Genomic DNA, 23,265 nt, shown 5'->3' on the forward strand with positions numbered 1-23,265 from the left:
TTTCGTTCATCTATTAACTTACGAGTTTTTTACCATTCACTCGTACGTCCCATATTTATTGTCTTTCATAAGTTTCAAAAGTTCAACAAGATTTTAATTTAACCAACGTTTTCCATTATTTTTTATTAATTTGAAATATCATTTTAAAAAAAAATGAATTTCACATTTTTTTTAGTTTTTTTTATTATAAATGAAAATAAATTAAAAATATTAGCAAGAAATTCACTATATCAACATTTAAAAAGTACAAAAAAAAAAAAAAAACCTAAAAAGGAAGGGATTGCTTTATTCTAGTGTTCTAAAACTTTACTGGGTTGGATGAGTCAACTCATATGTCATTAGGATGATGCATGTGAATTATATATTTTTTTAAATATATTCAAAATAGAGAAATTTTAAATAATTTATTTAAAACAAATAAAATAACAGTATTTTTTTAAAAATAATTGGGTTTCACCCAAGTTACATGATGATCTTTCGAGTCGATCGAGTTTCTCCAATTAACTGCATGATATATTAAAAAAACCAAACCTGATCTAGGATTTAGGTTGACAATGCCCGTGCCAACCCGTTGAAGCAGGGCGATGCTTTAGTGTGTGTTTGAGAATATGATAACGATTATTTTTCAAAATGTTTTTTGTTTAGAAATGTCTTAGAATAATATTTTTTTATTTTTTAAAATTATTTTTTATATCAACACATCAAAAATATCAAGAAAAATCATTAAAAAAAAATTTAAACAAATTTTTTCTTTAAAATTTAATAAAAATTGCATCGCGTTTCCAAAAAATCCTCCATTACCCATTATTCTCCTCTATCAAGAAACAACTTGGTATTCCAAAGCTTACCTGCTAAGAACAAGGTCCATAACCCATTATCTCTAAGTTTGGGGCCACAATCTAAAGCCCATAAGAATAGAAAACACACAGACAGAGGCGCTCATACACAGCATCCAATCCATCCTGTTTTGGTGCAAAAGAAAAGGAAAGGAAAAAAAACAAGAAGAAGAAGAAGAAGAAGAAGAATTTATTTAGAGCGAAAAGACAGAGAGGGAGAATTGAAGTTAATATAGCAATAACGTTGTCAGATTAATATTAGATTACTAAGTAAAATAACAGACTCGCTCACATTTATCTCTAAAGAGAGAGCGATCAGCAGCAGCAAAGCCATGGAGGCGGAATTGAAAGAGATACTTAATGATCCTGATTCTCTCAGACAATCCTTGCCTGATCCTTCTTCTATTCATATGGTGAAATACAATTGCATCTGCCTTTTCTCTCTACTCTTCCGATCAATTACGAATAATCATTTATTTACTAATCCAGATTTATTCTTTTTTTTTTAAAAAAAAAAAAAAAACCTACTCTGTTTTTTTATTTCTTTTTATTTTTGATGATGTAGCTGCAGTCGCGTGTTGAGCATCTCACGAAGCTGGCCAAGTCTGCATCTGCTGGGCGTACGAAAGTCAAAGTTTCGTCTATGGGTATAGTGGTGTATAGGGTTGTGGGTTTCTGATGGTGAATTTTTTTGTTGCTGTTGTGGTGGTGGTGGTGACAGGTGGTGGATAGTAATCCGTATAGTAGGCTAATGGCACTTCAGAGGATGGGTATAGTGGACAATTATGAGAGAATTCGGGACTTCTCGGTTGCCGTCATTGTCTGTATTTGCTATTTATCTCCTCATACTCTTCCTTTAGCTGTTTCTAGTATTGAAAACTTGATGAAGAATTGTTATGCATATATTTTTTTTCAAGTTAAATTGAATACTATCCACGATTCCTTCACTATTCTAAGTCTGGAAATGTTGTTTTGATTGGTTATTTTCCATATGACGGCAGGGAATTGGCGGCGTAGGTTGTGTTGTAGCTGAGATGTTAACAAGTTGTGGCATAAGTCGTCTTTTATTGTATGATTATGACAAAGTGGAGTTGGCTAACATAAATAGGCTTTTCTTATATGATTTTCACTTTTTATATCAACTTTTATATAGGCATATGGTTATTGAAACCCCAACCCCCCCCCCCCCCCCCCCAACAGAATCATAATGCAGTATATTACTCTGATATTATTTTGCTGCATTGGATGTTAATATCCATTGATATGAATTGCATTTCAGGGAGTTGTTGCAGGGCTCTTAGTGCAAAATACGCTGAAGTTCCTGCTACAGTTTGGACATGTCTCTCCTTACCTGGTAAATTTCATGTTAATCACCTTTTTCTCTTATTGTCCAATGTGGTAGCTGAATTTAACTAGTATATAGAACTTTATGTTTCTCACTTGTCACCTAGTTTTGTTGTCAAATTAGCTGAATGAATGTTGATTCCCTGACTGGTTTTGACAGATTCTGACTTTATTGCATGGTTGCAGGGTTACAATTCTCTTAAAGATTATTTCCCAACCATGGAAATGAGGCCAAATCCTCAATGTTCAAATGCAGCTTGTCTAGAGCGTCAGGTATAAAAGCCAGATCTACCTTGATTTTCTACCAGATATCTTTCTTGGGAAATCTATCCATTTAGCATTTTTCAGCTTTCTTGCGCACTGTAATAATTATATGTACCATGCAGAAAGAATACCTCCTTGAAAAGCCTGCTGGGGATGCTGCAATCAGAGCCAAGATGGAGGCAGAAGCATTATTAGTTCCAGAAGGCCCACTCCATGCGGATAATGAATGGGACATCAGGTGGTTCTTAGGATGATAGATTGGTGTATACCATATCATTATCTTGCACATAGGTCTATAGCTTGTAAACATATTTCATGCTAAAAAAAGTTGTGTTTTTGTTCCATCTCAGAAAACTAGGAAAACATGTTTACTAAATACAATTTTTTTTCTTTTCAAAATTGAAAACCAGGGCCCTTTTTGGCATAAATTGAAAATATTAAAAGGAATGACCATAAAATATTAGGTGAACCAATCAAAGCCCTGATTTGTAGTGAAGAACTTCAAAAACAACCATTTTGATGTTTTCTAATTTTCTGGAAAGATAGAGAAATAGAAAACATGCTTTTCCAATAAATCAATTTTTATTTTCAGTTAGGAAATGCATTTCCTTTAGTTTTCTGTTTATTTTTTTTTAAAAAATCTAGAAAACTGGAAGATTTTCCACAATTAAACGCAACCTAAAATATGATTGTATACAAGTGCTTTGGTTGGTCAATTGCTTTGGGAGTGATGTTTGGTATGTTTTAATAAGAGTTCCCTGCCATAATTTACTAGTTATCACCCGATTTTTCTTTTCTGGAAAGTTTAGGCACCATGTTCACTGTTTTTTTTCCTGGTGTTTCTTCAGTGTTGTTGACGACAGTGAGCCCGAAAAGACAGATGCCACAAGTTCAGGTGATCTCTAGTTCTTATGCTCTGAGTTTTATGACATTTTGGATGCCTTAGTTATCAACTTTTGGACTTAATTGCCAAGTTTTCAATAAACTACACTTGGTTGATGTAGCCTAGAGGGCCAAGGACATGAACCCTGCAGGGCAGCCATCTCCGTTCTCCTGCCGATGGCACCCCGTGTACAAATAAAGAATAAAATGACTAATTAAATATACACACCTCCCCACATATAAAAGGACAAAAAGTTCTTATCATATTGCTAAGCATTTGATTGCTGTAGAGGCCTTAAATTCCAGGGTTGGTCTTACAGTGCTTCAATGTTCACAATGTATCTGAATCTTAAATTTCCTGCTCCAAATTGTTTGCTCCTAATTAAAATGTTGATTATTTTTTCCTTTTTGTCGTCTTTAGATGCTCTTAAGGTCTTACTCGTGAGCTCCCAACTGCAGATGAGTTTCAAAAACCCCCAGCTGCTGAACCAGCTACAACTTCGTTTGATGACATTGAAGAACTTCGGAAGCAACTTGATGCCCTTAATGCTGATTAAGGTCCAATATTAGCATTTAGTGCAGATACAGGTAAACTGTCTGGTGAAGTAAGAAATTCTACATTTTTTTACCATGTCCTTTCTTGGGTAAATATTTAGCCTTTGAGAAGGGAGAATCCAACTGTGCATTGTTGTTCCCTTTAAAATTTTAAGGATCTAACCCGCCTCCCACCAAGCCCTTGTTTTCAACGTTGTTGTATACCACAGAACTAATTTACTAGGTTTAAACAAAACAAAAATGTAGCATTTGGCAGAGACCAGTTCCATGAAACGAGCATTTATTGGTTGGATTTGGTTGAAACTTAGTACATTTATGTTGAAACAACCAGAGCAGAGCAGTGCCACAACAAAAAGCACCAACGATTTCTGGCTCCATATTTCCTTTTGATGAATACCACTTACGGGCAGGAGAACTCCAACTGAATTGTCGGGTCAGTGTTACATGGCATGTGTCACCCAATCTGGTTTCTCTAGTTTTTAGGGTTTTCCTTTCTCATGAGCAAATAGTTTGCTTAACTCCATGCAAAGAACATCGATAGATGATAATGTCATACGATACGAAGGAATTCTGTGCAGAGTAGAAAGAGGGATCCACTATAAACAGCGTGGGATAACTGCCCAACTGAGTTTGCAGTCGAAGCTGTTACCTTGTCATCACTCCGACCTAGTTAAAGCTGTTGACTGAGATGATACAACACAGCCATACTTGTTTCTCCTGACAGAGATGGTAAAATACACAACCATACTTGTATCTGCTGGGTAATTGTAGCTAGCATCCAAGAATTCTTCATGATAGATAGTTTTTCTTGGTGAGAGGTTCCAATCGTCAGTTAATGAAAGATGCAACATACAGGTTATAACAAGGCTTGATCTTATAACTGCAGGTGATGCTCAGGCTTGACAAATGAACAGCAATAAAGTCATTATCTAGGACTCTTGGAACTTGATCGAAATTTGGTCCGTCTGGGGTTGGTGTTTTCTGAACTGCCATTGGAAGAACAAGTACGATTAAAAATAGATCATGAAAAGCCAAATGCATTGAAATCCCAAAGCTGCTGCAAATTATCCTCGTTGGGTTAGAGTATTTGTTAATGCGCAACAAAACAGTTTGGGGCATGTATTGGCATGGCACGTTAAGCTTGGTGTCATTGACTGGTTATCAGTACCAAGTGATACACAATTTGATGCATCAAACAAAGGAAGTGCTTTGGCCAAAGTAAACCTCAGTGGGAGCTTCAAGTAGATTAACTGAGAAAAATCAGTGCAGTGTTTAACACTGCTTCCACGAAACAGCAAGCAAAACTTACTTTAATACCAGCCATGGACAGTAACTTGTGTGAAGCAATGTACGCCATGTCTGAATTGTTCTTCTCTATAAAATATATAACTTCAGACACGCCCGACTGCAAGAAAGAAGCCAAGCTAAATCCATTTAGAAATCAATTGTGAAAGGCAAGAAAATAGGAAAAATGAAGGAGAGCACTGAGAATGGGGCACATTTCTAGAGCTTGTAAACAAATACCAGCACGGTGGCAAAGAGTTAGATTCCACTGAGAGCCAGTTTTTCTAGGCAATAAAGAAAAATTATTTAGATCATATCATGTAGCCGCCTTGTCAGCCTATCACTGGATGGTTAATTAGGGTTTTCAGCACTATGTCTCATAAAGTTTGTGTATATTTATGCAGTAGGCTGCTATAGTTGAACACTGCAGGTTGCCACCTAAAGTCTTATTCAGCCTTGTTAGAAAGACATCAACTGAAAACATAAACTATAATGTTCCTATCCGTCTTCATTTCAGGTTTCATGCGAGGACTGCAGTATATGTTGCTATCGAAAGCAAGTATACATCAATCTGGAAAAAGGAAATGTTTCAAAATTGTTAAGGGCAGGTTAAACAATGGAGATGACCCTCGGGTTTCCAGATTAACCAAACTCCAAAGGCCTCTCATCTACTTCTTGAAAAACTGAGGAATGGAAGCAGCACGTTCTCTCTATTTGCCTGCTCATAATTTATACCACAAACACACAAATAAAGAAGGAAATCCCACCGAGGCACTCATGTAGCATATAGCGCAGGGGAGCTTGGTTAACAAACCAGAATGATTATCTTGGCACATTCATTGCAAGGGAACATAGTCACATAAAGCCTCTGCGATAATTATAGAGGGGGAGACATTTCTTAGTTCTATTGGTGACAAACAGCCTTTATTTTAAGGATCGCTAGAAAACTTGGCAAACAATATCAACAATTATGCATGATATTGATAATCACCTATACTCGCTTCACAATGAATTTATCATTAATTCTAGTCAAATCCCATAACGGAAGAAGAGTTTGTCTGTGTATGTGCTTGGGGTGGGGAATATAAAATGGATATAGTAGGAAATGAGACAATTGCTTACCTGCCCAACAGCAGAAGCATGATTTGTGTTCAGAATAGCATTGACTTCAGCATGACAAACATAACTACAACAGACAATTAGAGTTATCAGCAGAAGCACGAGTATTGGAAGATATGATTTTATTGTGGTGGTGAAGCACAATTTCTATCTCTTGTGCCAAAATCTGCTTTGCACAGTGCATCAACTAATTAACAAGAAAATGTGTATATTTATATACAATAACTGCATGTCTCTGTGCGTAACAGAGCATGCATCGCATGAAGCAGCAAGATTTTTACCGTGTTATTTTTATATTTTAAAAGTGTTTTTGAAAAAAATGAATTTTTTTTCTTTACTTGAAATTAATAATTTTTTGTGTTTTTAAATTATTTTAATATACTGATATCAAAAATGATTTTTTTAAAAAAAAAACATTATAAATATGTATTTTCAAGAAAAAACACTTTAGAAAACAACTATTATTACATTTTCAAAAAGCAGCCGAAAACATACACTTACGGGTACTTTGTCTCAAGAGGGTCCCCAGATTTGGATTTCTGAAACATAACAGAGGAGGTTTATTACATGTAATTCCCGAATGATATGATGAACTTACACATCATATACCAACCTTTGCCCACGGAAGGTCGTCATCTGAACAACCTCTTGGAAATCCATTGTAGCCAATGCCTGACCAAAGAAATTAGCATGAGAATCAAATGCATCACTACCATCAAACTCAAAACGACAGAACCTGCGCGATGGCTGTTCCAGCATGATCAGAAATATACCAAAATCAGTGTAATAACTACGTTTACCATTTATTCATCTTCTTTAAGAGAAGAACAGAACCTCTGATGTAAAACAACGAAATCGTTCTACTTTAAATCTCAATTGCACCATCTATTCTTCTCTCTCTCTGTTTTTTTTGTTCTTTTTCTTATTATAAGAATCTAACTTTTCACTTCTGCAAATGCCATCAATCCTTACAATTTTCGTATTCTTATTTTCAATTCAATTCAAAAAGAAATTAAGAAGCAGATGGAGTTCAAGATTCATGTATAAAAAGCAAGGAAAAATACATACAAGATCAACTTACCAAGAATTATGCCATTTTTACTAACCAAACACGCCCCAACCTACAACACCAAATACATATTATCAAACACCTACAGTAGAAACCCAACAAAGCATTTCAACCCCCCAAGAAAAAAAAATATCTTAATCAAATTCTCTTGAGTGATTAAAAAGTAAGAGAAAAAAATATTATGACCTGCCTGTTTGGATCTTTGGACCTTTCAGCTGATAAAAGTGCAATTGCCATAAAATAATCATCCCATGATAAATACCTGAAACCAAAAAATATAATTAAAACAAAGCACTTAAAACTGTAAAAATTAGACAGTGAAAGCTTCAATCCTTAACAGATGAAGGCGGAAAAAACACAAAGTTGAAATGTCAATAACTCTTTGCGTTTGGAAGGATCAAAGGGGCTCTGAGAAGAGCATTTCTTCGAAACGTCACAGTTTGGAACCGAATCGATTTTGGAAAACTGCTTTCTGGAATTGCTGTTGCTGGAGTAGAAGCGAACAGCAAAAGCAGAAGCTAAAGCTCCGAAGACTGTGGCTGTGGAGACAAGAGCGAGCTCTCGTGAATTCATTGGAGTTTGATTTAGCTAAGAAAGTACAAGAAAATGAGAATGAAGATTTCTATTTCTTTTCTTGTGTTTGTTTCGCGAGAAAATTTGATTTGAAATCCGATTGGCTGCAGAAAAGAAAAGACAAAAAGGGCAATTAGCGGGAAGAAGTAGCGAGGGAAAGTGGGAGAGAGAATCCATTTCCCGAGTGCGTGGGGACACGGACGAGAGAGGGGGAGTAGGGGTGTAAAGTGAAATTTGGGGATGGGTCCGATAGTACTAGTCGGGCTCCATTTAGCCCATGTTAAAGAAGATGGCTCAAGAGTGCGTGTTTGGCAAGAAAAGAGTATTCTACTTCAAGGTCCTGTTGAACAAAATGATGAAGGAATATCTCAGAACACATGCACAGGAGTTTTGTATCGGAATCTATAAAGAAAAGATATAATTGATCAAGATGCATATCGTATCTATATGATTTTACACTTCTCGACGAATATAGTATGTTTTGTTATTCTAAATAGTTATTCCTTTTTAGTTAATAAAAAACTTATTATTTTTAATTATTGGGTTCATGAATAATTCATATATAACTTAAACGACACGATAAACTTGTCTCGTGCAACGACAAGTTTAACAGGCCTAGGGATAAAAAAAATCCTATCTATATAACTATTAATTTTATCATGATTTTCAAAAAAAAAATGTCTCGGTGCTTCCTTCTTAATACAATCTTATGCACTACATTTATCTAAATTGTCTCGTGCAACGACATAAACTTCATCTATTTTAGTGTTAGCGCAACAACTACTTCCCTTGATTCACCCCATTCTTTATAATCACCGTATTTAGAGATGTATTCATTGACGACAGTGGAGTCAAAAGCTCTTTGAATGTTTGGATGGAAATGTGCTAGCCTATTTGGGGATACTATGTCGAAGAATCATTGACTTTGTGTTTCAAACTTGTAAGGGAAGTGAAACAAAGCATGAAGATGAGGTTACCTATCTTCGTGTAGCTCTTTAGTTATACGTATGTAAAAAGAAGGTCTATTTATGAATAAAGACTTTAATTTCTCCAGACAATGCCATTTGATTATTAAACACTTGAGGTATGTAAGGAAAGTGTTTTTAGATTAAAGATGAAATGTTCTTTGAGGCATTACTTTCACTCTATAACGTCACTCCCACCAGGTTGCTCTCAAAATTCTCTAGATATTATGGTGGGAGTGGTTGGAGTTTTATAGGGGTCATGGGAGTGCCTATTAGAATGTGTTTAGTATTATGGTAGATTTTATGGTTGTAGTTTTAAAAAAATAGGTTTTAAAAAATCATTTTTACTTATTGTTGGTTTGTTTTCAATATGTTTTTTTTTCTATAAAACTATGGTTGAGATTATTGTTGAATAAAAAGTATATCAATGGTGTTTGGTTGAAACTATAATTGAAAATGATGTAACTAATAAATGACCAAAAAGAACATGTATTAATTTCTTAATTTGCAATTACATTGATGTGTTTTGGATTATTAACACATCATAAATATAGTAATGTGAATTATAATCTCATTTTTATTGCCCCATTAAACTTGTTGCAATCCTATCATAAACATAATCCATACAAAAAGATCTTTGGTTTCCATGTGTTTGTGAAAGTGAAACCACATCAATTAAGAAATCATTAAGAACGAAATTAGAATGACGATCAAATTATATAAATATCACATCTTCTTGCGACTTATTTCTAATATAGTTATGTATTTTTATTGATACCACTACAATATAAACTCTTATTTTGTAAGGAAACGCAAGCATATTTTGCAAAATTCTCCATCTTTTTTTTCCAAACTCCAAAAATATGTTCTATCACATAACGTCTTGAAGAGTAAGTACAATTAAATACTTCTTCTTGACTTTATAGTTGTTCTAGTTGGTGAATTTCTGACAGGTGAAATCTCTCATCTTTATATAGACCTAAAAATCCATGTTTATTTAGATATCCAGAATTGACTAAGTAGTACTTCCCTACATTAACAAATAATGAATTTATAATTTATTCCTCAATATTACAATAACATTAAATTTTTCTAATTTAATAACATTATTTTTTTTTGTTATTTATTACCTCATGGTGGCTTTGAAAATTTGATATTTGGATTGTCAATTGTCTAAAAAAAAAAATTTGTATCATGCGTACTACTTTCTCATCCAGCCTAAAAAAACATGATTTGGATATCAAAGCTACTTATAACCATTATGTTTTGAGCTGATACACCTTTTTTTGTTGATAAAAGGTATTTGATTTTCTGCAGATACACAAGCGCGCACATGTGTGCCATCGATAACTCTTATGCAATTTTATATTAAAAACAATAAGCATCAAGCATTAGTTTCTACCATATTTGAGAAAAAAAACTACCAACTAGAAAAATCATTAATGATAATGAAATATATTAGTGATCCAAACATGAAAATAATTATGCTCCTATTTTAGAACCTTTTTTTTTCACCTTGAGCTATAAAATGTTGTCTCACTTTTCTCTTGCCACTACTATAGTTGCTACTGTTGTTTTCAACATTGAATCCAACTATCAAATTACTCACATCATAAATAAAATTAGGAATGCCATCATCCTTTAAATCACCACTTCTATCCTTCAAATAGTATTATCATAATTAGCAATTCTCACTCTATTATCCCCACCATCTTCATCATACAACATTCTTGAAGAGAGAGCCTAAGCATATTATCTAGTAGTCACACTATTTTACTGAACATTATATCATATTTTCCATGTAATGAAGGCTCAATACCAGCATGTCTAAACTTTTTTACTCCCATGATTTTCTACATAAGAGAAATTTAATATAATTAATAAAACTTAATGAAGTAATCTAGTACTTTAAGAATATAAATGAAATTGAAAAGATTAAGTTCCTAACAACTGACTTGGATTTTTGTTTTCCATCACTCATTATGTGCAGAAATAGTCCTTGCTTTACTACTCCACCTAGCTTTAGTTTCAAAAATTAACTTTTTCCACGTCTTCTAATCCTTTTTTATACCATCCATTTGTTCTTAAGTTGTGCTTTGGTAAAAGCATGATTAATTTGTTTTTTTAAGAAAAATATCATAAATTTTCAACCAGCTTTGTCAAAATGAGTATTTGGCCTCATACCCATCTCAATAGTTTTGGTGTAAATGTCATAAAAAAATATGCAACATTTCTTTAGTTTAACAACCTTTATCTTGATTGTCAGAGTCTTCCATTGCAAAACTAACTTGCATTAAGAATAATATTAGATGGATATAAAAAAAATATAAGACTAGAAAAAAACAATGATAGGTTATGTAAGAGTTACTTCATGAACTTGGAAGATTTAAAAAGCATATCAATTATAAAGGTAGCGTGCAGATTATATATCAAAAGACAATTGAATAAAATATTTGAAATATGACAAACAATTCTATAAATATACATCCTAAAGATTAAGAATGCATTAAAGAAGTATAATATAAAACCACATTCAGTGCACTTGCTAAAACAGTTACTCCTAAAGATTTAATTTCTAGGATACAATTAAACTATATTGTAAAAAACATGAGTGAATAATCAATGAAGCATTACAAAAGTACAACATCCCATGACAAAAAAAAAAGTCTACCAAAATACAATTTCAAAACCACTGTTATAAAAGTATTACACTGCAAACCACCAAATTATTTGCTACAAGAGATTCATTAACTAAAATCCAATGTTATTACACACTAGAGGCATTAATATATCGTATTTATCCAAAATAATAATGGTTAAATATACATTCAAGCAACTCACAAACAAAACCAAATGGCATGAATGAATATGGTTGAATCAATATACAAAATTGAAATAATATGGTAACATCTATTAGTCTAAGCTCATGGACATTAAAGCTTAGCCAAATGAGAATTGTCATAACCTATTTCTGGGTTATTCCCCAAAATTACATATTTTTCTTTCCAAAATAAATACCAAAAAAATAAATAAAGGCTGGCAACATGGAGAAAGTATGTTGGGGAGGATTTGAAAAATACATAAAAAATCAAGCTGTAATTTTGAAGGAAATTCGAGGCCTAATTGTACCAAAGACCAAAGACGCTAAAATTAGGGGATGATTTTGAAATTAGGCAAGGGCCAAATTGAACTGAATCAGAAGTTTGGGGTCAATTAAGGGTGAAATTAAAGGAAATCAAAAGTAGAATGATCAAATTGAATTTTGGCCAATATCCCTAATTCAAGGCAAAACAACGTTCTTCAATTTTACCCGTAAAAGCTGTCCGGGTGACTACTTTTCAAGTACATTTAATGTTTCATATCTCCACTAAATTTGACAACACCAGAACCAAAATGATCGTCTGACATTTCTCTACAACCAGGTGTGGTCCGTTGAGATCGATTGACACCACAATGATTGCGATGCCGGCCTAAAGTGGCAAACTCAAGCAGCCTTTAACTGACAGATTTGACAAGTCATGGTGTTATTTTGAACCAACGGTTGGGATCTTTCCTAGCAGAACCAAGGGCTAAGATTTTCACCATTAAAGACAACACTTCCCTCCTCCACCCTCTATAAATAGAGATGGATTTCATGGCCTGAGCATGAAGAAATTCGGGTGCAAAAAGTGAAAAAAAAAAAGATGCAATCTTCTTCCCCCTAATTTTCTGTCATCTCTCTCTCTCTCTCTCTCCCCCCTGCAGTCCCAGTCGTCTACCATAGCCACCACCATCTCCATCACAAGTAGTTAGCACAACCACCTACCAGCCACCAAGATCCATTGTCGACCTCTCTCTCTCCTCTGCAAACCTTCTTCTTCTTCCTCTGTCGTCTGCCACTAGCCTCCCTCGTTGCAATCGTCAGCCTCACGCCGTCCTCTCACACCAGCCAGCCATCACCACCACACTAAGTATCCCGCTCATCTTCCCCTTCCCTTTCTTTTTCTTTTTCTTCTTCTTCTCCCCGCCAATTCCACTGTTCATGTAGTGAACTTTAGGCCGGACCAGTTATGGCCCAGCCCAAATGGTTGGGCTGGGTACGGCCCAGACTAAAAAAAAAGAAAAAGATTTGTTGGGCTGAGATCGGCCCCACCCTTGTCGAGCCGAGATTAACCCACCCTTTTTTAGGTTGAGTCTGACCCAATTAGTTGGGTCGGCCAAGCTCATATATTTTATAATATATTTAATTATAATAATATATATTATAATATTATTTAAAAATGAAAAAAATCCCAAAAAAAAATGAGAGGCATTTCAAAATAATTCTGATTTTCTCGCGTGTTTTTCTACCAATTTTGCATAATATCGAGTTGTATATTTACACTGTAAGATATAGACACATATCCAATATTAAATACCCAGTTTCTCCAAAATATTTCAAAAAAAAATTAAATTAAATAAATAAAAATCTCAAAACTTTTAAATTAATTTCCCTTTTCAAAAAAAGAAACAAAACAAATGTTTTGTTTTCATATATACTACCAAATCCTAAAGATTTCTCCAAGCATATTTTCATAAAAAAATTGTATCTTTCTTATATTTTAAAAAAAATAGATATCATAACCAGTTTATGAGTATTCATTAGGATCTGGCCAAAATATCAAAAACCCTTTACTAATTATTATTTTTTATTTCATAGGGTTTAGGTGTAGACTTTAATATTTATGGGGTGTAAAACTATACAATAGAGTATACCCTCAGGTGTTAGAAATATAAGGTGAAAATAAATGCAATGCTAAATTTAGAATTTAGAATGGTTATGATTAAACCCAATGAGGTAGAGACTCTCTCATGAAGAGAAATCTATCTTAAACCTTAGAAAAAGACCAATTGATAGAAACTCGACCTAGAAAAACAATCAAACAACAATGCAGCTTACCTTAGGTAGGGTGCACTCAGGGTAATGCGTCTTCTCTTTGCACAACCAGTCTCTTACCCAAACTCTCGTAGATCATAGGTTTCTAGTAACCATAATATTATGTGGTGACTCCTGAACCTTAATCATAATTTTATGATTAAACTCAAAACCTTTTCATTCCCAACAACAACACCTCCTCAGGAGGCATAATAGCTCGTCAGCGCCCCGACATCGCCCCCGCGACAAGAATAGCCAAATCTGATGAGAAGATAAGGACTATTTTAGTCAGATTAGTTTCAACAGTTCTTTTTCTCTTTCTTTTTTTTGTCGATAAGGCTTTAAACAAGCATGCAAAATGAGGTGTGGATTTAGTAAAAGCATCTCCAGCTTGTTTCACATCAAACTAAGGTTACACCTCAGTTTTGGGGGGGACCAAACTTTCAAACTATAATCTTAAGATGTAACCAAACAGTATAATTCATTGTTGGGAGTAAAAACAATAGTTACCACTCTTAAACAGCTTTTAATATTATAGAGGTGATCCCCTAGCCACGTGGTAGTCATAGATTAGTTCCTTTTTTTTTTAATTAAAGTAAAGTTATGTACTATAAGATATAATTTATTTATTAGTCGGTCCCACACATAATAATTAAAGAGTCTAAATGTTAACGGATTAACATTTAATCCCTGAGAGTTGTAGCTCAACTGGTCAAATCAGGAGTTTGTTTCCCAAAGGTCATCAGTTTGAGTGTCACAAACCTCAGGGTCACTGGAGACTTATATGGTTGTTAACTTTAAAGTCTAAGCTGGAGATTAGTCGAGGTAGGCGTAAGCTGACCTAAACATCCATGATTAAAAAAAAAAGAAAAAACATTGAACCTTTTTGTTCTTGGAAGGGTTTTTTTTCAAGGTGTGGAAAAGGTTTAAAGGATCAACACTTAGGTTGCATTTAGTTTGGAGATAAAAATTAAAGGTTGAAAGATTTCAGACGTTACAAATACTAGCTAGCGACAACTATATATCAAATTAACCGGCCTTGCAAGAATCATGAGCGAGCATGCATCGCCCTTTCCCATGAATTGCTTCTAGTGGTCAAATCCATCATAATCAATCCAGGTGAGACATCCATGCATGATTGGCGAGGAAAAGAATTCAGCAGTACTGCTGGTGAGGTCCGATAATATGAACCAGGCAAGACCTGCACGTAGAGTTATCGATGCCTGCCAAAAAGAAAAAAACTGGTTAGGCTACTTTAGAGCTACCTTTATTGATTCTAGCTCATGCATGGGGACCTCTGGCTAGGACAATGGTGCTTTGTTGGGGCCCATGAAATATAATTCATTGCCCTCTGTGACCTCGTAGGCTCATATCATCAACTGACCACGCCAAACTACTGGTCGTGTTGGTTTTTACAGGCGGCTGGTATTAAAAGAAACCAAGAGTACTCCTGGTTTTACTGTGCATCTATTACTGTGATTGTAGATTAGAATAGTTAAATTACAATTTAACCCTCGACAACAAAACACAAGTTACCTTTGAAGCGGGGTATAATAGTATATTTGTTGTTTAGTGAAGAGTAAAATGACTACTATACATTTCGAGCAAAAGATTATGCACCAGTAAGCCGGGTTAGTTTTGACCTTTTCATTTTATTTGCTCGGTAAAATTAACACAAAGCCATTGAATGAGAATTTTCTGTACTCATTAAGTATGACCAGTGATAATTTAGTATTTTTATATAAGCAAAATATTATTTAATTTTAAAAAGGTTGTTGCGAATGGGATGACGAGGACACATGTGTGTTCTCTAGTGATTTTTGGATGACGCGTATAGTGTTGTTCAAAAATAAAACTCTGGCTTTTATTACGGAGTTTTAATTTTCACAGTGTTGTCTCTGCATTTGGCAAAAATATGCTGGGTTTTGTATTAGTGGCTGTTTTTTTTCTACCTATTTTTTTTTCTTTAAATTTAGAGCCTATCACTATATATTTTCAAAACAACTTTTTAATTTATTTTTATTTATGATTTAGTCCCTATTCTTTTTTATTACTATTTATTTTATTTTAGACTATCCATACAATTAGGATTTTCTTTCAATTTAATCCTCCTTTGGTTTTTTAGCTTTTAAATTTGATCCTCATTTTTTTTATTTTGATTTTTTAAAAATTATTCTCTTAATTGAATTATCTTTTTAATTGCATCCCTCAATATTTTATATCATTCTTTTAATTGGATAATTTTTTTTCAATTGCTTCCTTCAATATTTTGTATCATTCTCTTAATTGAATTATTTTATCATTTGCATCCCTCAATATTTTAGTTCATTTTATTTTATGTCACATTTGATCATTATTTTTTTTATTGCTATTTATTTTATTTTTAATTCTTTTTTATTTGAATTTTTTTTTTAATTTCATCCATTGATATTTTATTGATAGGGATTTTGCTCACCTCTCAGGTCATGAGTTTGAAAGATTGGATTAGGTTAACTTATATAATTTTTAGGTCATTTTTTACAATTGATTTTTACTGATATCGTCCTTCTATAGGATTATCCTAATCTCACGTGCTAGGTCACGAGTTTCGCGTGTTAACTCAGCTTTGCCCGGAGTAGTATTTTTAACAAAATTTATTTATTGTTGTTGTTGCCTCATTTTTTTATCATATTATCAAATTAATCAATGTTTAACCTTTTGTAAAAATCCACTTTATTGTTGTTATTTCAATTTTAGTACCTATTATTTTTATTTTTATTTTATTTTATTTTTGTCCCTTTTGTAAAAAAATTTATTTGTTTTCAATTTCATCTTTCAATCCTAATTTGTCATTTTATTTTTCAATTTGTTCCTTATTCTTTTTATTATTTTTTTGCTCAGCACTTTTGTAAATGTTTTGTTTGTTTTTAATTTCATCATTCAATCTAATTTTATGGTATATTATTTTTATAAATTTGGTCCTTATTCTTTTTTTTTTTCCTTTTATTAAAGTTATTTTTCTTTTCAATTTCACCCTTCAATAATTTTTATATTTTTTATGTCAATTTTGATACTTATTCTTTTCATTATTTTTAGGTCATTTTGCTAAATTAATTTTTCTTTTTAATTTCATCCTTCAATAATAAATAAAATTTATTTTGTATTTCAATTTTGATCCTTGTTTTTTTAATTGTGATTTTTTTTGTTTTGAATCATTTTGAATTTTTTTTTAATTTCATCATTTTTTATTAATAGAAAATTGGGTTTCATAGTTTTTCAAATAGGATGCTTCAAGTCTCGTGACCCGGGTTCCAAGTTTAAGATGTTAACGCAAGTTGACATTTTATTTTAAGAAAATAAACTTTGTGGTTTTTATTTTTATTTTTTTCTATCGAGTTATTTTAATCTCATGATCTGGATCGAAAGTTTGATGGGATAATCTGGTTGGCTCAGCCTTGATTACGAGGGTTATATGTTTGTCATACTAACTCGAGTTGACTATGACCGATTTTTTTAGATCATTTTTTACCCTATCTTGTTTATATTTAATGGGCTGATAATCAAGCTATATAGTTTATCTCATTTTCAAAAAAAATATTTTTTTTTGTAGGTTATCATGATTATGTTTTTAAGAAATCAATTTAATCTAATGTCGTTGCTTTTTTTATCAGCTAATTAAAAAAAAATCCTACTTATTTAATCAAGTTAAATCTACTATTCTGAGTCGTGAATTTTTCTTCTTTTTCGAAATGAGTTTATAGCCGCTGATGACTAACTTTTTTACAAAAAAGAAAAGAAAAAAGTAGTCTGCCCCCGCGGGAGTAATGCATGTCCACACCTAATTGAAGCTAAATATGGACAACCTCATCCTGATTATCGAATTCTCCCCAAAATTTTCTCACACAAGCCCTATGTCAGCTTCCTAATAGATTACTATCACTCTAACCTTGAAATTTAATCTCCATAACTGTGGCAAAATCCCAAAACAATTTATTAGGATATAGTTGTGAATTATAACAAATATATAGCCCTTTTCTTAATTCTAGTAATTAATATACAAACTTTAAATTAGTGTTATGTTATTTTCTCGAGACAAAAACAATAAAAATAAATAAAACATATTTTTATATTTTATAATTTAAAAGTTCAAAAATTCACTCTTATATTTATCTTTATTTTTTTAACCAATAGATTAATATATTTTATGCATAACCTGTTTGTTTAAAAAACCCATGATTGAAATGGTCTAAAACTGGGTGCTAACCCAACAAGCTTGGGCTTAGTAAAATATTCATCCTAGATGATATGAGTTTGACTTGCTACTAGATCCAACACCCTTGAGTTCAGTTACATACTAGATCCAATAGCAGGTAGATCTGATAAAATACTAGACCCAACATTCTTGATTCAGCTACACGTTAACGTTCAAGCACATATAAATTTGACATAATATTAGACCATATATTTTTAGGTTTAACTACGTGTTAGAATATATTAGATTCTCAAACATCATTATCTAACCATCTATTACACCATATCTTGTTCTTGATAACGGGTAAATGCAGCATCGAATTCAGAACAACCAGTTGTTCTCCAGTCTCCACACAAGCGCATAGGCCAAGGCAACATGGCGACATGGGCGAATTGATCTTGTTAAACAATATCCTTTACTGTAAACTTCTAGCGACGAAACGGCTAGTGGAGATGGCCGAGTTGGTCTAAGGCGCCAGATTAAGGTTCTGGTCCGAAAGGGCGTGGGTTCAAATCCCACTCTCCACATTATATATATATTTTTTTTAAGTCTTGTGTACTTAATGTTTTTTTTTTAAGAAAACAATACGGACTTTAAACCAAATCAAATTAAATAATATAGAGTGCTAAGACCAAGAAGAATAAATTATCACTTGTACTTTTAGATAAAAAGGAAACTTAAAATAAAAAAAGGTCTGGGAATTTAGAGGAAAAATAAATAAATTCAAACATCTTTAATTTTCATGGCTGGAAAGGTTACGGTGTATGATAAAATATACAGTGACTTTTACCAATGCATGCAACCTTTTCATGATAGCATATGTAGTCAAGATAATCAACCTCTCACATGCATCCTGTTTTAAAAGTCCTCATTCCCTGCTAGAGTTATTCCCTGCCTGTTTTGTTTTATCCGGTAAAAATCTGAATTATTGTTGAAATAAAGATTAAAAAATAATATATATATATATATATATATATATATATATATATATATATATATATATATATATCTGTGTGTGTGTGTGTGGGGTTTAAACTTTTAATGTCATTTCTTGCAACATAATGTTTGATGGAAAAAAAATACCAAATCAATCACGGATGTAGCTTAACTGGTTGGATTCTAAATTTGCTTCTTAAAGGTAATTAATTTGAGTTTTACACATCTCAGGGTCACTAGAAACTTACATGGTCGTTAGTCGAAGTGCACGCAAACTGACTCGAACATCAATATTAATAAAAAATATATATCAAATCAATTGATATATTGTCTGACCACGTGAATCCCTTTACAAATGCTGGCACAATAACATAATGAAGGATATGCAAAACCATTAAAGAATTGCATATTCCGGAAATCCAGGTTTTATGTTTGAAAACAACATAATAAATCACTTTTACTGAGCTTCAGCATTGAAATCAATCACATCTTACTTTCTTCTTTTATTTTTCTTGATGGGAAGTCGTTTGCATCTTCGATTTTATATCTTGATAGATTTTCATATTTAATAATGGAGTTAGGTATCATATCTTTGATTTCATATACAATTAGGAGAATCTTATATTCTTCTAACCTCAACCATGTTGGATTTTATTTATTTATTTATTTTAATTAATGTCGGTGTTCGAGTCAGCTTGCACGTATTTTGACTAATCTCACGGACCCTGAAGTTAACGATCATATAAGTCTCAAGTGGTCCTGAATTTTATTTTTTAATATAATGGTTAATGAATATATATTCAAGGTCGAATTAAAAATGAGATTCATTTATTTTTTGAGCTAAAACTTTATTAAAATTTAATTTTCAACATAAGCTCTTTAAAATAAAACATTAACATGACTTAAATAAATTATGAGTAAATAAAAAATTGATCTAATTTGATGAAACCCAAAACTTTATAAAAGCTCTTATCCCACACAAGTAAGAAACAACACTTTCTTGGTGTTTTATAAAATATGAAGTTAAAAAGTTAAAATTGGGCTAAAAAAACACACAAGCTTTTACAGGTGAAAAGTCATAAACAGAATAGACTTCGAGTTAAAACTCACACGCATGTGCTAGCTTGGGCCTCGAGTCTAAGTTTAGATTTGAGTTCATTATAAAATATTTTTTTGGGTCATAATATATTGTTTTTTGCCAATTAAAATTTGGATTGAGGCTTGGTCCATGAATAATAATTTCTTTTAGCCCAATCTATAATTTTGTCCAATCCATGAAATGAAGAATTTGATTTGTTTTTTTCATAACTCTTTCAAGGTTATATGAACAAATTTTTCAGTTCAAAAGTCTCATGATTTAAATAAAAAAACATTTATGTTTAATTCTAGTTTATTGTGGGTGATCAAAATTGTTAATGGGGGACGCCCATCAATATTTGGTTCCTGAAATTCTTTATAAAAGGGTATGAAGAAGTGTGTTTAGGGTTGATGAATTCCGTATTGTTTTGATAGAATTTTACACTCTTTTTCACCTTCTTTTTCAACATTGTGTTTTAGTTTTAAACCTTTGTTTTTCCTCTCAAAATTTCTTCTAATCTAAAGCTTAGGTCCAGTCCTTATAGATGGATAATTGAGCAATATTTTATTGGTTTATTGGACCTTGTTTAAAAGTGTACCTAAACAAGGTGTTGTTGTTGGAATCTTTGGTGACTTACTGAAGAAAGTCATATTGCTCCAAGTGAAAAATAGTAAAGCCATAAGGAAAAAGGATTGATTATTGACAACAACAAAACTGGATCAATTTTAAAGTGTTTCAACAAGTATATTTTTTGTTCTTATTTAGTTTTATTAGTATGCATGTTAGGATTATGATTCTATTATCTATGTGAGATTATATATATATGCGCGCGCGCGCGCGTGTTTAGTATTATGTCTTTTTATTATGATAGTAAATTTACCATGATCTTATATATTGCATCAACATACACACAAAACATAAATGTTTACTTTGTCTAATTATTATCTACTAATATTTTTGGGCAATAAGACGAACATGTAAAATTTTCCTATATACTAAATTAACTAGCATGACTCTATATAAATTTGTTGGGTTTAGTTATTGCCATAGCACAAAAATGATAAAATAAAAAAGATAGAAATATATTTGATAGAAAAAACAAAGATAAAGACTTAAAATAAATATGTCTCAGAGATAATTTTAGAGTGAATTATTTTATTTTCAAAATAAAAGGTCCATAAAGATATGTCATCTTTGTCCTTATTGTCTCTTCTTTTCCGAGACATTAACCAAACAATGACTAAGAGCTTGTTTGCCTCTAATTTTCTAACTTTTATGAAAGCATTAAAAACATTTGGATGAAATTTTAAAAACTACATGCTTTACTTTTGAGAGCGGAATGTGATTTTACAAAATTAGTTTAAAGGTATCATAGATTACATTTCAAAATTCATAGCAAGTGATGTTTATTTTTGTTCAAGAATTAAGGCAACTTAACACTTAAGAAGGAGGTGAATTAGGTGTATCACTAAATTTAATAATTAATGTAAATTACTTCAAGTAAACACAATAGTCAATAATATAATTACAACACTTAAAGTAAAGAGATAAGAGAAGATAATTTTCAAACTCGTTTTTAATGTGGTTCGGAAAGTCTACTTCCACATCTCAAGTACCAAACCATAATTGAATATTTTATTCCTTAATTTGTCCAAACTTTAGAATACAATTCCACTTGATGAATTCATACCAAGTTTTTTTATACTATTTAAAGAAATTCCTTCTTTAAGATTTTTTCCGCTTAAAGATATGTCATCTTTAAGATTTTTTTCTTTGGTGAAGTTACTTCACCAATATTAAGAGTTTTTACTTAATTCTTAAAGGTTTACAAGAGTGATTTTGTTTTCACAAAAAACTCTATCACTAGAGTGGATAATATAATTAAAGTTATAATATCTTTATATCTCATAAGATAACACTTAATATGATTTAGAGGTGTTTAAGTATAGTGAGAATCAGATTGATTATTTCTTGTGCTAAAATATAAAAGCTTAATAGTATAAATTAGAGTATGATAAATTATTGATGATTTCATAGCAGTTTTATTATTAGAATAGCTTGTATATCATATATGTTTGGATTTTGTTGCTAATTTTATAATTAAACAAACTATATATATTTGTATGTTTTCAGAGAAATAATTCGTTTACTTTCTTAAAAAACTACTTAATTTCATAAAGAATCTCTTAGCTTAAATTACTTTCCTAAACATATTATAATTTACTAATAAAACAATTCAACATTTTATCATAAAATTCTGAAAAAATATCCCAATAAAACATGTTTTCCGAAGCGGAAAAGATGGAATTAATGTTGATAGTTACAAGGCATTTGGAAATATCAGACCAAAGAAAAAAAAGAAGAACAGGAACCACCAGCTTGGAATCAGGTGTATAATGCAGAGGAATGAGGCATGAGAATTAGGATATCTTCATACCCACTGCCAAAAGATATTGTAGGATGACGAAGAAAGGGCTCTCACAATATGCCCACAGATAACATGGTTCAAGTGGAAGGGACGGTCGGCACCCACAATCATGGCCAGTCTCATCTTGTGTGCCCATCCCACGTGCCAATCCCAGCGTGGAGCGTGCGTTGCTGAGTTACAAAGTGGAGAGCTTTTTGTACCGAGGCCCGACAGCTTTAGGCCTACCATAAAGCTAGCTACATATGAGAGAGATCCATGCCTTCCCAAACTTGTATATAACTATTTTAACTTGAATATATATGTACCTATTTTAGCTACACTTGAGAGCTTTTTGTACTCGCTTTTTTTCTTGCAAATTAGCACGAAATAGCAACTTTTTCATGAATCCAGCTCTCTGGAATCAAGAAATTTCAGTTACTTAATTAGGATAACAAATCCCTTTTTTTTTACAATTTATTGATATATTAAATAAATCCAAATAAGTAGCTGCTTTGGTTTTATTTACCGATTACATGTTAATCAATATTTTATTGTTTGATCTGAAAAATATTCTGATAACAGATAATATTCAAGAAAAATAATTGTAATAATTAATATTCTGAATACGTATATTTTTATTCTTGTATTTGATGCAAAAGATTTTTTTTTATATTTAATTAAATTATAAAAGGTTTTATCTTTATATGTATATCACATGATGATAGAATGTTGATTATTTATATGTGAGGTTGATTGATTAAACATATTTAATATCTGTATTTTATGATTATATTCTTAATTTTTATTTATTTTCACGTGTTTTCAAGG

General features: G+C 32.0%; 2 protein-coding genes and 1 non-coding gene across 12 annotated transcripts; 2 read left to right on the plus strand and 1 right to left on the minus strand.

Moving 5' to 3' along the window:
* The first annotated feature begins 932 nt into the window (after positions 1-932).
* On the plus strand, positions 933-6,227 carry LOC7454556 (ubiquitin-like modifier-activating enzyme 5). 7 transcript variants are annotated; one of them, XM_024582710.2, is made up of 8 exons: positions 933-1,249; positions 1,402-1,656; positions 2,116-2,190; positions 2,367-2,453; positions 2,567-2,682; positions 3,293-3,339; positions 3,786-3,914; positions 5,683-6,227. In XM_024582710.2, the coding sequence occupies exons 2-7, from the start codon at positions 1,588-1,590 to the stop codon at positions 3,881-3,883; spliced, it is 492 nt and encodes a 163-aa protein (XP_024438478.2). In that variant the 5' UTR covers positions 933-1,249; positions 1,402-1,587; the 3' UTR covers positions 3,884-3,914; positions 5,683-6,227. The 7 variants fall into 7 exon arrangements, with proteins under 7 accessions (XP_024438478.2, XP_024438480.2, XP_024438479.2 ...); XM_024582712.2 differs by lacking the exon at positions 5,683-6,227 and adding an exon at positions 4,460-5,668; XM_024582711.2 differs by lacking the exon at positions 5,683-6,227 and adding an exon at positions 4,768-5,668.
* LOC7484473 (uncharacterized) lies at positions 4,145-8,199 on the minus strand. 4 transcript variants are annotated; one of them, XM_002318693.4, is made up of 9 exons: positions 7,733-8,183; positions 7,540-7,615; positions 7,366-7,405; positions 6,898-6,956; positions 6,786-6,823; positions 6,288-6,351; positions 5,980-6,033; positions 5,191-5,286; positions 4,145-4,867 (listed from the first exon to the last, which is right to left on the minus strand). In XM_002318693.4, the coding sequence occupies exons 1-9, from the start codon at positions 7,924-7,926 to the stop codon at positions 4,811-4,813; spliced, it is 678 nt and encodes a 225-aa protein (XP_002318729.1). In that variant the 5' UTR covers positions 7,927-8,183; the 3' UTR covers positions 4,145-4,810. The 4 variants fall into 4 exon arrangements, with proteins under 4 accessions (XP_002318729.1, XP_052301955.1, XP_024438471.1 ...); XM_052445995.1 differs by having other exon boundaries at positions 4,145-5,286; positions 7,733-8,199; XM_024582703.2 differs by lacking the exon at positions 5,980-6,033 and having other exon boundaries at positions 7,733-8,177.
* A 10,263-nt stretch (positions 8,200-18,462) lies between these two features.
* On the plus strand, positions 18,463-18,543 carry TRNAL-AAG (transfer RNA leucine (anticodon AAG)). Its single transcript has one exon. It is a non-coding gene; the product is annotated as a tRNA-Leu (tRNA).
* Positions 18,544-23,265: the final 4,722 nt, after the last annotated feature.

Source organism: Populus trichocarpa, chromosome 12 (genome assembly GCF_000002775.5).
Source record: "Populus trichocarpa isolate Nisqually-1 chromosome 12, P.trichocarpa_v4.1, whole genome shotgun sequence".
Classification (NCBI taxonomy): Eukaryota; Viridiplantae; Streptophyta; class Magnoliopsida; order Malpighiales; family Salicaceae; genus Populus; species Populus trichocarpa.

What these genes read in the sequence shown, in the direction of transcription:
- LOC7454556 (XM_024582705.2), top strand. Translation starts at nt 1,588, where the DNA reads ATGGCACTTCAGAGGATGGGTATAGTGGACAATTATGAGAGAATTCGG. An exon ending in ACTTCTCGGTTGCCGTCATT is followed by an intron (nt 1,657 to 2,115) that starts GTCTGTATTTGC and finishes ATTGCATTTCAG; the next exon opens with GGAGTTGTTGCAGGGCTCTT. An exon ending in GATAATGAATGGGACATCAG is followed by an intron (nt 2,683 to 3,292) that starts GTGGTTCTTAGG and finishes GTGTTTCTTCAG; the next exon opens with TGTTGTTGACGACAGTGAGC.
- LOC7484473 (XM_052445995.1), bottom strand. Translation starts at nt 7,926, where the DNA reads ATGAATTCACGAGAGCTCGCTCTTGTCTCCACAGCCACAGTCTTCGGA. An exon ending in TAAAAATGGCATAATTCTTG is followed by an intron (nt 6,957 to 7,365) that starts GTAAGTTGATCT and finishes TTCTTTGGTCAG; the next exon opens with GCATTGGCTACAATGGATTT. An exon ending in ATGCTTCTGCTGTTGGGCAG is followed by an intron (nt 6,034 to 6,287) that starts GTAAGCAATTGT and finishes TAATTATCGCAG; the next exon opens with AGGCTTTATGTGACTATGTT.